Source organism: Myxine glutinosa, chromosome 3, assembly GCF_964187855.1.
Source record: "Myxine glutinosa chromosome 3, kmMyxGlut1.1, whole genome shotgun sequence".
In the NCBI taxonomy this organism is placed as follows: domain Eukaryota; kingdom Metazoa; phylum Chordata; class Myxini; order Myxiniformes; family Myxinidae; genus Myxine; species Myxine glutinosa.
Genome location: NC_136263.1, coordinates 181,424,377 through 181,442,150, shown reverse-complemented (window position 1 = coordinate 181,442,150; position 17,774 = coordinate 181,424,377). Strand labels below are relative to the sequence as shown.

Sequence of the window (17,774 nt, the reverse complement as noted above, 5' to 3'; positions counted from 1 at the left end):
TAAAGAGATAAGCATCTTGCTTCAAGTGCAAACCAAGACCTTTACTAGATGCATCAACATCACACGCACACAAACACACACAACCATGCCTCCTGTGTCCCCTCGATCCCTGACATAAACCATCGACCCATTTCTATACCTGGCTCGGATGTTTGAAGAAAGAAATACAGTGGTATCCTTTCAACTTTCTACAAACGATACGAGGGGCATCCAAAATGTTCTCGGAATGAGATACAATGGTCAAAGACAAGTAAACAAAGTTGTTTTTCCGTGCACTTGTCTTTCAAACTGCAGTCTATATTGGTGAAATGTGCTTTCAGATTGTCCCTTCCACCTTGTCTTGGTTCCTTCATTCAGTTCCTCGGCGTTGGTGAATCGCCAAACAGGTGGGGATTTCAACGGTCTAAAGATAATAGCAACTGAGTACCAGGTCCAGGCTGCAAGGGAGTCAATTTGGACGTTTGACGCAGTAGTTAATGGCTAGGGCCCTGTACACAATGGCTAGGGCTCGAACCTTGTGCATCTCGGGCCTTGTACACAAGTGCGTCGTCGTGAAGCACACCTTTCCTCAGTCAACATTCCTCGGAATCACCCTTGATGGCTTGCCTCGGTTTTTGAAAACGGCTGGCGTAATGATTGTGATTGCAGATTTGTGAGGCATGTGGACAATCACCAGGATTTTCCTGGCTCAAAGAAAATCGAGGCCATGATCGTTGCTCGCTGAAATTTGCAGGTGGAATCTATCAGGTGATTCACGTATTCCCCATTGGTTTCAGGATCCCAATGGTGAAAACCTGTTTCACCTGCAGTTATTAGAAGAGCGATACAAGTCTGTTCGATCCGCATAAAATTCATTAAGATGGTCGTGAAATGATGTGCTATTCATCTCAGGTGCTGAGGTTTTGGTGGACTCATCTTGCTGAGGCCTTGGAAATACCCATGTTCATGAATGATGTTGAAATTGAAAAACCCTACCTTAATAAATTCCAAGCAAAAGGGATAATTCTGTGACAACAAGATAATCTCACATGATTAACTATGTCGACTTGGCCAACAGTTTGTGGGTCAGTGCATTTGCTAGCTGTCCTGTGGGGTTATCTTCAAGGGACTTGGGGCCACGCTTAAAGTCAGGTAACCATTTAGCAAAATGCAGAATAGGAGGGCATACCTTCACCGCATTTTAGCAACTGGCACCTTCTATTTCCCAAAAATGACAACACATCAACACTCAGTTTTATTTGTTTCAGTCAGTCAATTGTCAGCGTCCCTAGTCTTCGATCACTGAAAAATGCAAACTTATTGATTGTACTCGAAAAACACCAAAATATGTTAGGTTCGTAAAAAATAATGGTGTATAACAAGCAGACATGGAAGTTTATAATGAGCAAAAAAAATCCGTGGCTGGCGGATGCTAACAAATATCCCGTTCCTTGAACTTTGTGAATGCTCCCCCGTATCCGCATTCTCGCATCATTTAAACCATGGAGGCAGCATCACATGTGTGACTACAAGGCAATGTTTGTTTGGCCTTTCTTCATTTCTTTTTACAAAATAGTCACAACCCAGAGTATGACGGCTGCATTATGAATCAACAGCAAAATGCAAGGGACATGTCACGAAAGCCACAGGATAAAAGACACGACTTACACACAAATGAACAAACTTTTAATTCTACGTTGTCATGTACAGATGTTTATAAGCTAAGTTGGTAAATGTAAAACTAAATCATCCAGCAATGTGAAAAATAACGAACTTTTTTCCCCAAAGCTACAGTAAAACCCTTCCAAATGCATGAACGTCGTGCTTCTTGCAAGGCCGTCTTCCAAGATGAGCCGGAGACCCACTCTCGATGAACAAGCAGCCCGCTCATGCTGAGCCATTGGCAAAAAAAACAAAAAAAACAAACAAACAAAAAAAAACTTTTTGGATCTAGTGATCCGTCGTCTGCAAAGGGCGACACAAGATATTCAGGTAATCCAAAGACCGTATACAAATGCATGAAATCTATTTTTGAGATATCACCTATCAGAATGAATCATAAGGGGGAAGAAAAGAGGGAACAAACTGCAAGGTCTTCAAACACCTGGGGAAAGGCACATTGCACATGACATAAAATCAGAACGTGTGCTCGTCATCAAAACCAATGCACCACAAAGGCTACATCTTCATTCAAAAAAAAAATGGATGATATGACACGGTGGATTTGAACATTTTTCAGTTTGCCTGAAGCTGGAGATACCTCAACCCCTTTAAAGGCGTTTCAGTGACAGCAATGAAAATTGTACTTTTATGCTCGAGCTGACTCTCCATGGAATCAAAACTAGTTTCTGCGGCAAATTCATTCAATACAAGCGATACACATTCCAAAAATGCTAACATGAACACAAGCTTCTCAGAGTTGTTAATTATTTTTTGGAGATTTCTCAATTACTGAAGTGCAACTTCCATTGGAATATGTTTACATACAGTCACGTGAAAAAGTAAGTACACCCCATGTAAAGTTTTGACTTTTTCAACATATTTCAACATACAGCTATTTGATCTTCATTTCAACAATATTGATAGATAAAGGTGCTATAATATAACAAATATCATGAAACATTTACATTTTGTAGTCCATTGTATAATTTAAATAAACATAAATGCAAATTTCGCACGTGCAAAAAGTAAGTACACCCTTGGCTCTAATAGATGGTATTGCCCCCTTTGGCAGAAACAACCTCAAGTAGGCGTTTCTTATAACTGTCTACCAGTCTCTGACATTGACTGGGAGAAATTTTTGCCCACTCCTCCGTGCAGAATTCTTTCAGCTGTGCGATGTTTGAGGGGTTTCTTGCATGCACAACTCGTTTCAAATCCCCCCACAACATCTCGATGGGATTTAGATCCGGGCTTTGACTTGCCCATTCCAGAACCCTGCATTTCTTTATTTTCAGCCATTCCTTGGTGGATTTACTGGTATGTTTAGGGTCATTGTCATGTTGCAAGGTCCACCTTCGGTTGAGCTTCAAATTTCCGACAGATGGCCTCACATTATCCTCAAGCACCCTCTGGTACAATGAAGAATTCATCGTGGATTCCATAATTGTGAGCTGCCCAGGCGCTGATGCATCAAAGCTGCCCCAAACCATAATATTTCCACCACCATGCTTTACAGTTGGTATCAGGTTCTTGTGGTCAAATGCTGTCTTTGGTTTTCGTCAAACATGTCTTCTGGTACTGTGGCCAAATAGCTCTACCTTTGACTCATCTGTCCAGAGCACATTGTTCCAGAAGTGCTGGTCGTTGCCAAGGTGTTCATTGGCAAACTTTAGTCTTGCCCTGATGTTCTTTCTGGACAGCAAAGTTTTCCTCCTGGCACACCTCCCATGTAGATCAAATTTGTGGGGCCTCTTTCTAATGGTAGACTCGTGCACTTTGACATCAACAGTGGCAAGAGCTACCTGTAGGTCCCGTGATGACATTCTGGGGTTCTTAGAGACTTCTTTCAGCATCTTGCGGTCTGCTCTCGGGCTGAACTTGCTAGGGCGGCCTGGCCTGAACAAGTTGGCAGTTGTTTGGAATCTTCTGCACTTGTAGATGATCTTCCGGACAGTCGAATGATTGATTTCAAATTGTTTGGAGATTTTTTTTAAATCCTTCACAGATTCGTGGGCATCTATAACCTTCTTTCTGAAGGCCTCAGAGAGCTCTTTTGATCTATGCATGGTGATGCCGCACACTTCAACAACAAAGAGCAAACCAAACGAAATGTCTGAGGTTTAAATAAGACAGGTTCCTCCAAGACCCTCTCTAACAATGTTCTCATCATTTGCACCTGAGCTGGTGCACCTGATTCTAATTTTAGGTATTTGAAGTAGTGATAAATGTAGGGGTGTACTTACTTTTTCCACATGCGAAATTTGCATTGATGTTTATTTAAATTATACAATGGACTACAAAATGTAAATGTTTCATGATATTTGTTATATTATATCACCTTTATCTATCAATAGTTGAAATGAAGATCAAATAGCTGTACTACTGTGTTCAAAAAGTATCCGACCTTTATTTTTCGTGCGTAAAAAAAAAAGAAGCTAGGGAGGCGTTGATTGGTGCACGTATGTAGGCGATCCTAATGCGCACGCGTGAATTTTTTCCCACCTGCAGAAGCTGTCATTCGACGGCAGACTGCCGATGAGTGAGGACATGTAAGTGAGCGCCGTCGGATTTTCGTTTTTGATAAAATGACGGAAAAACTTGAACAACGCTACTGCATCAAATTTTGTGTAAAGCTTGGCGATTCCCAAGTGGAAACGATCCGCAAGATTTAACACCGTTCATTCCATTATGAAGGAGGATTTGGGCTTCAGGAGAATCTCAGCGAAGTTCGTACCAAAGCTGCTAACGATTGAGCAGAAGCAACTCCGTTTGGAGATCGCACAGGACATGCTGGAGACTGTGAACAGCGATCCCAGCTTCCTCAACACAGTGATCACTGGCGATGAGTCCTGGGTTTATGGGTACGACCCAGAAACCAAGTTGCAGTCATCACAATGGAAGCATCCAACATCCCAGAGGCCAAAAAAAGCAAGGCAGGTCCGCAGCAATGTCAAAGTCATGCTGACCGTCTTCTTCGACTCCAGAGAAGACATCATGCGGAATGCGACGGACCAGCTGCGCGCCATCCCAAAAGAGGCGTTCCAGCGCTGCTTCCGACAGTGGCAGAACCGTTGGGAGAAGTGTGTGGCAGCCCAAGGGGACTACTTTGAACGAGATTATTATAAAAAATTTTTTATCTGGATGCGAGTATCTTTTATGAACAAAGGTCGGATACTTTTTGAACACACTACGTATGTTGAAATATGTTGAAAAAGTCAAAACTTTACATGGGGTGTACTTACTTTTTCACGTGACTGTAAATCATTAAATTACTGGAATAATACAACTGCATGCACCCGTACTGACACTCACAAAGAATGGCTTTACAAAGGAAGGTTCTTCCACACCTTTAGGAAAACACACAGGAAAGCTCAAAACACTTTGATAGTTTCACCTTATTACGCAATGGTCAGCGATGGCGGTACTCGCGCTCCCGTTCCCGGTCACGTTCACGGTGTCGTTCCCGATCACGGTAGTAGTCTTCATGGCGTTCACGACTACGAGAGCGTTCCTTATGCCTGCGGCTCTTTTCTCGTGATCGGCTGTGGTCTCGCTCTCGAGAGCGTTCCCGTTTCCTGCACATAAAAACACACACAGACACCCAAAACAAAACACACACACACACACACACCCAAACAACACAAAAACACACCAAAATAACACAAAAACACACAAAGACACCCAAATAACACAAAAACACAGACACCCAAATAACACAAAAAAAAAACCACACACACACACCCACCCAAATAACACAAACCACAAAAAAACACAGACACCCAAATAACACAAAAAAAAACACACACACACACCCACCCAAATAACACAAGACACAAAAACAGACACACACACACCCACCCAAATAACATAAACACACACACACACACACACACACACACACACACACACACACGCAGACACCCAAATAACACAAAAACACACACACAAATAACAAAAACATATGCAGACACGCAAATAACAAAAACATATGCAGACACCCAAATAACAAAAACACACAGAAATAACAAAAAACACACGCAGACACCCAAATAACACAAAAACACACACATACACCCAAATAACACACACACAAAAAAAACAGATACCCAGATCACACAAAAAAACACACCCAAATAACAAAAGCACACACAGATACCCAAATAACACAAAAACACACACACAGAAAAAACACACACACACACACACACACACACACACACACACACACACACACACACACACACACACACACACACACACACACACACTCATTGGCAAAACCTCCTGTAAAACAGATATTTTAAAAGAAAAATATTCTGCTGATGGTTGGTTGGTTCACGTTTGACATTACATGTGATCCAATACACTTCCGATTTGGCCATGGTCACATGTCCTTGCAATTAATATAGAAGTACAATGATCTCTCTCAATTTCCTCGTCCTGCAAGTTATGTATGCAAAAGCTCCTCCATGATCCTCACATTGCCTTAAGAAAATAAAATAAATAAAACAGCCATGTGAAGATTTTTTTTTTGTGTGAAAGAGTAGAAATAAGGAAAGCAGCAAAAGGGAATAAATGATGGAGGAAGGCGAGGGATGTGGAAAGGACAAAGCAATAAGGTTGTGTATACGTGCCTCCCTCCGGAGCCGTAAGACTTTGACTCAATGCCGTGAAGACAGTCCTGCAGCGAACTAATCAGCACTTTACACCGCTCATCTGCAGACACCTTGGACTGTTTGATGAGTGAGATGGCAGTAACCAGTGTCTCTATAGCACTGCCATATTCCCCTGCAAAATGTCCAAGCAAAATCAACATTTGCAGCTTTGTGATCACGATGCCGCAGCTTTTATTTTTCATTTCACAGCTGTGGTGTCTCACACTTTTTCTGTTAACAAATCGCGAAACCAACAGAGATTGGCAGTCAAGAATCCAAATCGATTGCATCATAGTCACCCAGCTGTTGGTACACGAGTCAGAGAGCCGGTAATGAAACCAGGAAGCACCCACCCACCTGCGCTGGCATCCGAAACGGCGCGGGAGATGGCACTGCTCGAGATGGCACGGTTACGGTTCATGATTTCCTCAAATTCCGTCTCACTCAGACCCCCACCAGGTGGCTCCATATCCCTGCCAAGTAAGATTATTTAACAGTAAAAATGACGAATCAAATGGGAGAATTACAACAAAATAAATTAAAAGTAAATAATTATACTCACGTACAAAAAAAATAACTGAAGAAATATTAAATGCTTGTTCAAATAAAAAGACCCACCTACCAAAAAATAAATAAATAAATGAAATATTAAATAACTAGAGGCAATTCAAATTTGACCTGGATTTTCAAGACCATGTGCATGAATAATAAAAACTAGCTTGGCAAAAATACCACAATATAAAAAGAAAGCCTTTTATTCTTGCACTGGTCAGGCTAAAAAATTTTTTTTTTTTTTAAATTCAATAAAGCTGCACAATTTTTTGTTGCACAAACAAAAAAAATTTTAAAAATCGGGAAGTTATGCATTTCTCAACAGCAAAGGAAGTTTTTCCCGGAGTGATTGAAGCAGCGATCTGTTGCCGATACAGCTCCTGTGTTCAATTTTCCATCATTGGAAAAAAAAAAACTACTATTTTCCCGTACGTTTGCATCAATTTAAAGCAACCTTTACTAGATTCGGACCCATGATCTTGACTACATGCATTAACCTTTCCGAACTCAACCATCTTGCTCGTTTGTATCTCTTTCCCTTTCCTCTAATCCTGTTTGCTCATTCCCTCAATGTTTGTCTCACTGCCAGACGTACCTTACTCTTCCATGAACCTCATTCCTGCAAAGAAAAAAAAAGAATCCAAGTCAAATTTGTAGCAAACCACCCCCACCCCATTCTATCCTTTTGCCACCATTCTTTGCTATGTCATAAAATCTGAAAAAAATAATGGTTTATGATTCAGTAATTATTTCAAAGTCACACCATTCCTGCACAACTCATCCCTCCTTTTTTCCCGTATTTCATCAACATATGTTCATACCCTCTCGCCACCCTCCTCGATCCTGCTTCCACTAATTGGGGCACACAAAATCTGAAGTGATTTGTACAGTCACACTGAAGAGAGACAAGTTAAAACGCACGTCATTGTTGCAGAAGACCGAAAAGAGCCGGAGGTAGCGCACCGGCAGCTGAGCTGCCTCGTCAGAGTTCAATTCTCGAACAGACTATAAACGGTCGGATTGGTGTACCATGGGCAGGGTCCCGCATCCATGAGTCTGCTGTCCCTCAGATGGATGTTGAATTAGGTGTCCCATCCACGAGCCCTAGCTAGTGGACCTTAAATATCGCACGGTGTCTTCAGACGACAAATACGCGATTTCCATCAGCACCCTGCACGAATTACAAATTCCTGTCAACCTACGGGGGAACTGCATCGTAGTACAACCGCACCTGACAGAAAAAAGATGCAACGAGCAACTACACTGTGCATATGCTTTGATCGGATCACAACAAAAGATGGCAGACAATCAGCATCAGTGAAAGGCAAGTTAAAATAAATAAAACTACAACTGCCACTTTAAAACTGCTGGCAGTGATGACCGGCTTACTCGCACCCACTTTTGATACAACCCCACTTTTGATACAACCCCACTTTTGATACAACCCCACTTTTCATACAACCCCACTTTCATTGGACATGCTTTGACACAACCCCCTTGGATATAACCCCGATACACACATACACCCCCACACCCCTCCCCACACACACACAACCCCCCCTCCTCCACACACGCACCCCAACCCCCCCCCCCCCACACACACACATATCCACCCCATCCCCACACCCCTCCCCCCACACGCACACCCCTCCACACGCACACACACACACACCCACCCCCAAATACACCCACCACCACCACCCCCCCCCCCCCCCCACACACACACACACACACACACACACACACACACACACACACATGCACACACCAACCCCACCCCCCCCCCCCACACACATCCCCCCCCCCCACACACACACACACACATATCCCCATCCCCCCCCCCCCCACACCCACATCCCCCCCCCCCCACCCCACACCCACACACACATCCACACACACGCACATCCACACACACAAACACATCCTATGGCGCACCTGTGGTGAAAACTTCATGTCAATCCGTACAATGATTGCAGAAAAAGCAATTTTTAAAAGAAGATATACCTGAAATTGCAGAGACAGAATTATTTATTTTATCTGAGAAGCCAGACGACATTTCTTTTCTTCTTCTTGAGCATCTCACAACTCTGTCAAATGCGATTGAGTTAAAAAAAAGTCAGAATTTGACCAAATCTGTTTTATTCGTTTGTTAATATACCTCAGCTATTGACAAATCTTCAATTATAATTTTATTTGAGGTTAAAATGACCGCGAGAGGTCGTGTAATTGTGATCACGTCCTGGAAAGACAAAATGGTGCGTTTCTTCTTCTTTCAACAATAAAGACATAGCTTCGAGACCGTACATCCAATCATCTTGAAATTTTGCACACTTGTTCCGCTTGATGAGAGCTACATTGCACTAAAACTTCAAGTCGATCAATGCAGTGATTCAAGAGTTAGAAGCTTTTTTAAAAATTTCCTTCCATTATTTATTGCGGCCAAACCATGTGACTTATCAAGACGTCTCAAGTAACGTTGAAACATCCCCCCATGAGGAACATTTGTGTAAAGTTTCCACTCGATATCTTCACAAATTATGGAGGTGATACCATTTCTACTTTGTGCTTAAAAACGTCATAACTCTGAAACCATGTCGGATGACGTCGTGCTACGAGGCTTTTTTGTTCGTCATGGGTATGCAAATATGCCTGCCAGGTTTGGGCTCGATCCGTTCAGCCGTTGCGGAGAAAAAGGGGTTTTCGTGGTTTTTCACGAAAAACAAGATGGCGGCCGAACCATATGACGTATGACTTCGAAATTTGTTGCATTCTGAGTTTTTTTTTAACTAAGCATCTGGGAAAAAAAATCTAATTTTCGGGGGAGAAAAAATTTTGTTTGACGAATTCTAACCTTTTTAACGTTAGCATTTTTAATACACTCGAAACACGTGTTTTTTGTTCCCATTGCAGAGTTCTTTTGAATGAGCCAGTCCTCAAATTTTTCCATTGAGCCGTTTCGGAGATATAGAGGGGCAAAGTTAAATGTGTTTTACAAGATGGCGCCCATACCACGTGACCTATGACGTCATAATTAACATTAAAAAAATTCTCCGAGCCGAAACGATCATTTGATGAAAATTTCCTGTCAATCCGACCAACGGTTGCTGAGAACATTAATTATGAAGTTTTCGGAGGTGCAAAATAGGGTGGAAAAAAAAACCACCTTTAGAGGCCATTTTTCCCCGCAAGCGGGGGTTGGCCTTTTTCGGGAACTGTGGTTGTTGTTGTTTTTCGGTCCCCTTTTTGAAGCAATGTTTTACGGCCGGATGCCCTTCCTGACGCCAACCCTTTTTGCCGCCTTTAACGACAAGCAGGGAATTACCAGTGAACTGGTACTCAAAATAGGGTGGAAGGGTGGAAATAGGGTGGAAAATAGGGTGGAAGAATAATAATAATAAGAAAAACTCTAGCAGTAATAATAGGTTACTCTCCATTCCATGGAGAGTAAACCTAATAATAAAGCAAGGCAAAAGCAAATAAAGAGGAAGATTACACAAACAAAATATACAAAAAGCAAAATCACAACATGTGTGTTGTTACGGATTCGGCCCTTCCGTGGTGGTGGTTTTCATCCACGTGAAACATTTCTGGTTAGGTATTATTATTCTTATCGGGGTTGGAAGGAAACGGTGATTATTGTTGTTTAAAGGAAATGGTTATTGTGATTAAAAGGTTAAAAGCGCTCATGGTAAAAATGAAACAGGAAATCGGATCGTGCACCGGAAGACGTCGAGCGAAGAAGAAGAGGTCGTGAGGCAAAGGTCGGGGAAGAAGTGTGTCGAAGCTCCGTTACGGGCGTGGTCGAGCGAACGTCGCGAGTGAACTTTGAGACCTTGAAAGGAAGTTCGTGCGATAGGTGTTATCGCCGGAGTATTGAGGAACCTGCGGAGTCAGGTATCGGCATTGATGTTCCGGAGAATCCTTGCCTTGAGGCTCTGGCTCGAGTGAAAGCTGTCCGCCATTTTGCCCCGCGCGCTGCGTTCATCGGAAAAGGTTTTTGTCGTGTCAGCTGGTCTTACCCTCCGGTGGTCTGCCGGGGAGGGCTGTGCACTAAAGCGGCGTTTGAAGATTACACGGCGGTTCGCTGATTGAGCGGCGAACGTGTACTTCGGCACGCGTCTTTGGGGATTTTCCATTCTACCGCGAGTTTGCTGGGTGTTGGACCATGTGACTTCTGTGTCGCTTCGACCGCCTACGCCTTGATTGATCTTGATCGGACATTGTTCCAACGATCGCTGGAGCGAAACAATTTCGCCTTGGAGAGTGATAGAGACATTGAGGAGTGCTCAGTTCCATTCCCTGGGAGTGCCGTGAGTTTGAGTTAAGTTACTAGATAAGATGGTACCATCTTAAGATTGATTATATGGTTGATTGCTATCATTGTTGTATGGTTCTTCCTGTGTGCTTTTTAATACATTATTTGGTTTGTGGATAATCATTGGTGTGGTTTCAATATTGATTTCGACACGGAATAAATATTTTTCTGCCGTGGCTCCTCTCGGGGTTCGGAGGTATACCAAGACCAGGAGGTCCGGGAGGAACACGTAAGTGTCGATAAAGCAGTAAAGCTACGAAAGGGTCAGGGTTTAAATCATTCACAAAGTAAAGCTGCACCCACAATTGTGGAACAATATAACTTTTCTTACAATTTCAAAGTTTGATGAAATGAAAATCAATTTTTTCCCCTCAAGTGTGAAGGTTGGTGTCTTTTTATGGCTTTATTTGCACGCTGGAAGATTAAAGTGCCATTGAGAGCAAGAAAAAGACACATGAGAATGAATATTAAAATGTGGAAAATGTTCAATCAATTCGGAATGATTGGCAGGTCTGTGGGCAGTGGGTGTCATTTTGGAAGCTTGTAAAAAGGACCACGAGCACACAACATTATAATTTATGCATTTGAAAAACATTTTGAAGAACTTGCACAGCAGAGAAGCAAGGAGAGACGTCACAACAAAATGGTGAGATATACAGATATTAAACCTACCTTCGAAAATCCCCACGGTCAAATGGTGGTGGCCGCCCAAATGGTTCCATTGGTGGAGGACCCCGGCCATCAGACGTGGGTGGGTGTGAAGGACCGCCGGGCGGGAAGAAAGCAGGGTTAACGTGTGGTGATGGCAGCGGCATGCCAGGGGGCGGAGGTGGGTGTGGAAGCCCCATGTGTAGAGGCAGTCCAGAGGCTGAAGACAGCGTCATTGGTGGGGGTAAGTGGGCCGAATGAACACCAGGAGGGCCTGGTCTTAGTGGGAAGGCTCCAGGAGGTGGAGGTGGTGGTGGGGGTAGTGGCAGGGGACCCTGTGATGGTCCACGGTGATGTGGGAGAGCTAGAGGCAAGAATGGTCCGAAACCTGATGAAGGACCGACAGGAGGCATCGGTGGGGGTGGTCCGCGAAGAGGTTCTCCTGGAAAGCCATGATGGAAGGGCTGTCCAGGAATGATGACAGGAGGAGGGAGTCGGTCTCCACCACGATGTGGCGGGCCCATAATAGCCAATGGAGGTGGGCCTTGCATGGGTGGTGGTGGTCCCATGATGTTAGGTCGGCCCATAGGCAATGAAGCATGATGATTAGGTGGAATTCCACGTGGGGGAAGTTGCACTGCACAAAATACGGAAAAAAAAAATTGTGGATTCTTTGCAAATGCAAAATAAATTCTTGCTTAAATCATAAAACAAAATCAATGTTCAAATTCAGCTTGCTCAGGTGTGATGCCGAATACCAAGCTCTGTCATGCAATCGATTCCAGTGACAAACAAAGCTTAACACCAGAACATCTGAACATATCACAATAAATACATTTTTTTTGTATACTTTGTCTAGGCTCGTAGAAGAACTAACAGAGAGAACATGTAATAAAGGGAGCGGGAGCCAAGAAGGAGAATGAGAAGGAAGCACAACAACAGCAGGGAACAGGGACATCAGGAGATCTGTGGAAGAGAGAGGGCTGGGGCAGGATACTGGGATAAAAAAGATGGACACTACAAGGGATTTCAGCAAAGAAAATAGGGAATTTGGAGGTGGGTTTTGTGGTGGATTGACAGGGGTTGAAAAGATCAAGCTTTTGTATGGGGGAAGATATGAGATGGTGGTGAAGAGCTGTTTTGAAGACCTGGAGGGAGGAATGGGATTGAGAGAGTGTGGGAGTTTGTTCCAGAGGCAGGCAAAAAAAAAAAGAGGAATGAAAGAGTGAAGTTGTGCAGAGAGTCTTGATTTTGGCAGTTTTCCCCAGAAGAGGGTTGCTGGCAGATCTTGTGCATCCTGCGGGACTATTTTTTAGGGGACAGAGCACAGACAGAGCAGAAGTGGCAAGTTCGGAAGGAGTCGGTAGAAGACAGAAAGACCGCCAATCTGCCTGCGGTGAGAGAGTGAAAGGTCCTAAGAATCAGCTTCATCGCAGGAGATTCCAATGATTCTAAAAGCCTTGGTTTCAACAGCGTGAAGACGAGCTAGGTGTGAGGCAGGAGCACCAGCCCAGAATGGAGAGCAGTATTCCATTTAGCTGCGGATGAAAGCTTTGTCAGTAGTGAGTAGCTCAGTAGCTTCACATGACTGAGGATGCTCAGTCAGGGCTGGCTTTGGAGGCCAGCTTGGAAATGTGGTTTTAATGATATAAGCGATGATAGATTTAATAACCTTGCTGATGATTGGGAGCAGGCTGATTGCTCTGTAGTTGCAAGGATCTATTTTTGCACCTTTTTTGTGTAAAGCGGTAATGTTGGCTGATTTCCAAGCTGATGGCAGATTACCTTGAGCAAAAGAGAGGGTGAAGAGAACAGAGAGAGGGTGAGATAGAGCGGCAGAGCAGGATTTTAGGACCCAGCGTGCTGATGCCGTCTGGTCCAGTTGCAGAATCAGTCGCAGTTTGACAAACTTCTCCACCTTGTCGGAGAGAAGGACACAGAGTCCAGGAGCAGCTGGGTACGACTGGGTAAGGTGGGTACATAGAGCGATGGGTTTGGGACATGAGATTTGTAAGCAGACACAGAGTTGAGGCATTCAGACCTTTCATGGGTAAAGGAGGGGATGGAAGGGGAACAAACACCAGAAACAGACTTGACCAGATGCAACCAGGATTTGGAGGAGGGAGACAGATTTGAGAGTTCAGTCTTGATATTAGACAGATATTGTTTCCTGGCTCTCCTGAGGGTAGACATAGACAGACTTGTTCTGAGCTTTGTGAAAAGAACTGAAATTGCCTTCAGTTGGATTTGCCTTCCAGGAGGCGAAGGCAAGTTGTTTCAGGGCAACTGCCTCACCACAAGATTCAGTGTACCATGGACGGGAGGAAGGGTAAGACAACTGAAGACGAGATGGGATAAATCTGTGCATGAGAGAGAGCAATTTACTTTGGAAGAATTCCCAGGATGAGTTGATGTCAGAGGTGGTAGAGATGGGAGACCAGTCTCGAAGTTTGATGGCTGCTTGGAGATCATGCCAGTCGGTCTGAATGAAATGCCAGACTCCCACACCATTACTCTTTCCATCTCCACCCATCTGGTCTCCCACACACACAACAACTTCCTTCTCTGCACCAACTCCACCACCTCGACCCCATGGAGCATGAACCAGGGATCAAATCCCAAATATTGTTTTCATGTGTCCCCCAATGATGATTGCATGTACAAAGTTTCATTTAAAAAATGTCTCAAAATGTGGCCGCAATTGCATTTTTTGAAATTTTATTTTTTCACCCCACTCCACGGGCCGTCTCCAAAAATTGTACTGCTCTCGCACCTTCGTACCATGTGATGAACGCAACTACCATGATGGGTGACTTTCTGCACAACCGTTTATGAGGAAATAGCGTGATGGACAAGCAGATAGAGCCGATTACAGTATCGCCCCATTTTTTTATTTTTCAAAAAGTGTGGGGATACAAAGAGTGCTAACAAAAACAGGCAAACAGATAAAAAAGTTAAAAACAATCAAAAGGGGAACCTAGAAGGCTTCTCAAAATGCAAAGCCCGTTCATTTTGATTTGTACTCAAACTAAACTTGACGAAAATAAGTTCAAAAATGAATTGTACATTTTATTAATTTGTGTTCTCCATATTCAGACAATAAAGGTTTTTTGAAATTTTCACGACAAAAGCTCAATTGGTAAAAATGTTACGGGCTGAACAGAACACGCACGTACGCACAACCCCGTTTCTCGCAAGTAAGAAAATAATATAATAAGAATAAGACGTGGTAATAAGAAAATACTAAAAGCCACAAAAAAGCAATGTTACATCTACATATTTTTGCCGTGAGTGGATGAAGCGCTCACAAAATGACGACCAACTACATTCCATTCTAGGACCAAATAATGTTGAGCAATACTAATATCATTTTGTCCAGAGAGGATATCTCCATATGCGCAAGGTGCCCTTTCCCTTATTCCTATCTTCACACAAGCTTCTTTTCCTTCTCCAAATTGCATTATTCTCAATTTAGCCTCGCTACATCCTCTCCCCAGTGCATACTGTTGCGCGATCCCTTCGGTTAACACCAGGGCTCGTGGATGACCAAACGGCTTTAATGGAGGCGACGACCAAATACGGATTTGACTACAAGCACGTGGAGGAAGAATGAAGGGGAAGCAGCGGAAGCACGTACCTGTAATCCGACGGCAGCTCTTGATCCTGCAAATTAATGAACTCGAACACAGAAGGTAAAATGTACAAAAGGAATGATTTATTACGACCCCGATACCATGGAACGCGACAAAAGATAAATAATGATCCTAGATCAGGATCCCGCACACAGACTTCAAATACAAGACACAGGAATGAATTAATAAAATAACTGTCCGACGTGTACTTGTGAAATGTGGTGCGAGCTTATCTGTCCGCCGTGGGTGTCCGTCGTCCAACGCGGTCCCCTCAGACCGCCTCGCTCGCGCGCTCCGCCAGGCCCGGAGCGACCCGCCCCGCTCTGCTCCAGGCTCCACGTCAGACTGCACACGAGGTCCCGCCCGCTCACAGCACCGAGCCTCGCTCCCAGCACCAAAAGCACCACGAAGGGCCAAGCACAGCTCCAAGCTCCGAGCACTGAGCACCTCTCCAAGCACCACGAAGATGACGAACCAACGACCACCAGTCAAGAACGCAGGGAGGAGCGTGAATAAACCCAGGCAAAAAGAGAGCGAGGCACGACGGGTCCAGCGTAGAGGCAAAAAGAAGGTGAATGGCGATCTCCAACACGAAGGGGTCCAGCGCGAAGCGAGAAAATGTCGTCCAGGCAAGTCCTTTTGTCACCTGGCATGTGACGTCAATCCCTTCTCTCCCCCAACCAGAGCCTCAATTCTTTGCGGTCTCTCAAAACTTCTCGCGCCACCGGCCCTTCTCCCCCCCAATCAACAACCTCCTTCTAAGGACCGGATTGGCACCCTCCGCGCTGATTGGCTCAAGGTTCGCGCCCTCCGCGCCAACCAATCACACGTTCCCTAGGCGTGGCTCCAGCACCGCCACGATGCTCGTCGCCCATGGTGGCGTTGTACGCGGCCGCTGCCTGCTTGTCTTTCCAGTCAGTCATTGTAAGGGGAGGGAATTATTTAATGTGTGCGCTAAGCGATCTATCTAATGTCTATGTGAATGCTTTGCCATAAGGGACACACGTTTGGCGACAGAGGGAACGACGAACGAGGGAATTTTATCCATAATCCCTGCACTATTTAGCATGCCCCGCCCCCTCGTGGCTGGGACACATGCAGCTTATACCGACAAACCGGGCTAAACATAGAGCTTATTACAAGGTAGATTCCCTATCGCGACAGTCGAGTTACCTACCTATACAGATCTATCTGGTTCTAGATATTCCTCCACCCAAATTCATAACAATACGTATCTGGAGGTAAATAAAACACCTTACCTGTGCAGTCTTTTGAAAAAGGAGATTGGAAGGGTCTTTTTAATTCTTGTTTTGCATTTCTAAGCACGATCTATATTTCCGAGTGAGCCGCCATTTTGCCAGAATCTCGATATTCCACAACATTGAGATTGTACATGGCATTTGAATGGCGGAGATGGTGTAAAATTTTGTCCAAGTATCGCAAAATTGCAGGCTTTTGGAAACTATAAGAAGGCAATTTGTGTTCTACAGTGTTCGACGACATAAAAAACCTTTAGAGGCCATTTTTCCCCGCAAGCGGGGGTTGGCCTTTTTCGGGAACTGTGGTTGTTGTTGTTTTTCGGTCCCCTTTTTGAAGCAATGTTTTACGGCCGGATGCCCTTCCTGACGCCAACCCTTTTTGCCGCCTTTAACGACAAGCAGGGAATTACCAGTGAACTGGTACTCAATTAGCCGACCTCGGAAGGATGACAGGCTGAGTCAACCCCCCTGGCGTTAATTCAGCGATTGACCGGGATTCGAACCCAGGATCCTAGAATCCTAAGCCGGCATCCTAGGATCCTAAGCCGGCACCCTAGCCGCTAGCCCAACACCAGGGTTCGACTACATAATTAAATTGAAATAAAATAAAGGTTTTAAAGGCTGTAGAAAAAAACATTTTTCAGAGGTTTACCACCCTTGATGCAGACTACCTTAATTTAACATGGTACATTAGCTCCTCATGCCTGTTTATGTTATTTATGACGTCCCTAAAAACAGTAAGTTTCCTAGCTGGAATAATTTTGTTTATAGTTTGACTGCCAGACAGAATAATTTTGTTTATTGTTTGACTCTGCACATGTGCAATCAGGATGAGGTTCTGTCCAATTTGCCAAATTCAGCGACAAACAACTGCTAAACTAAACTAAACTGCTAAACTACAAATAAAGACAGACGGCACTACAAATAAAGCACTTTTCGCTTTGTGTGCGCAGGGTAATGAAATGCTTCTAAAATAATAAATAAAGAGCTTGTTTTTGGAGCACATATATTCTCCTATCAAACAAGCACAACTTGTTTGTGAAAAAACAACAACATTTACAAGGTCAAAATG

General features: G+C 44.0%; 1 protein-coding gene across 1 annotated transcript in view; it reads right to left on the bottom strand.

Moving 5' to 3' along the window:
• Positions 1-1,643: 1,643 nt before the first annotated feature.
• The window catches only part of LOC137423003 (cleavage and polyadenylation specificity factor subunit 6), a 115,733-nt gene continuing 99,602 nt past the window's right edge, over positions 1,644-17,774 (bottom strand). Inside the window, 6 exon segments of the mRNA XM_068109747.2 lie at positions 1,644-2,083; positions 5,036-5,216; positions 6,276-6,429; positions 6,654-6,769; positions 7,444-7,467; positions 11,836-12,448. Of these exon segments, the coding sequence (XP_067965848.2) occupies positions 5,051-5,216; positions 6,276-6,429; positions 6,654-6,769; positions 7,444-7,467; positions 11,836-12,448 (1,073 nt within the window). The 3' untranslated portion in view covers positions 1,644-2,083; positions 5,036-5,050.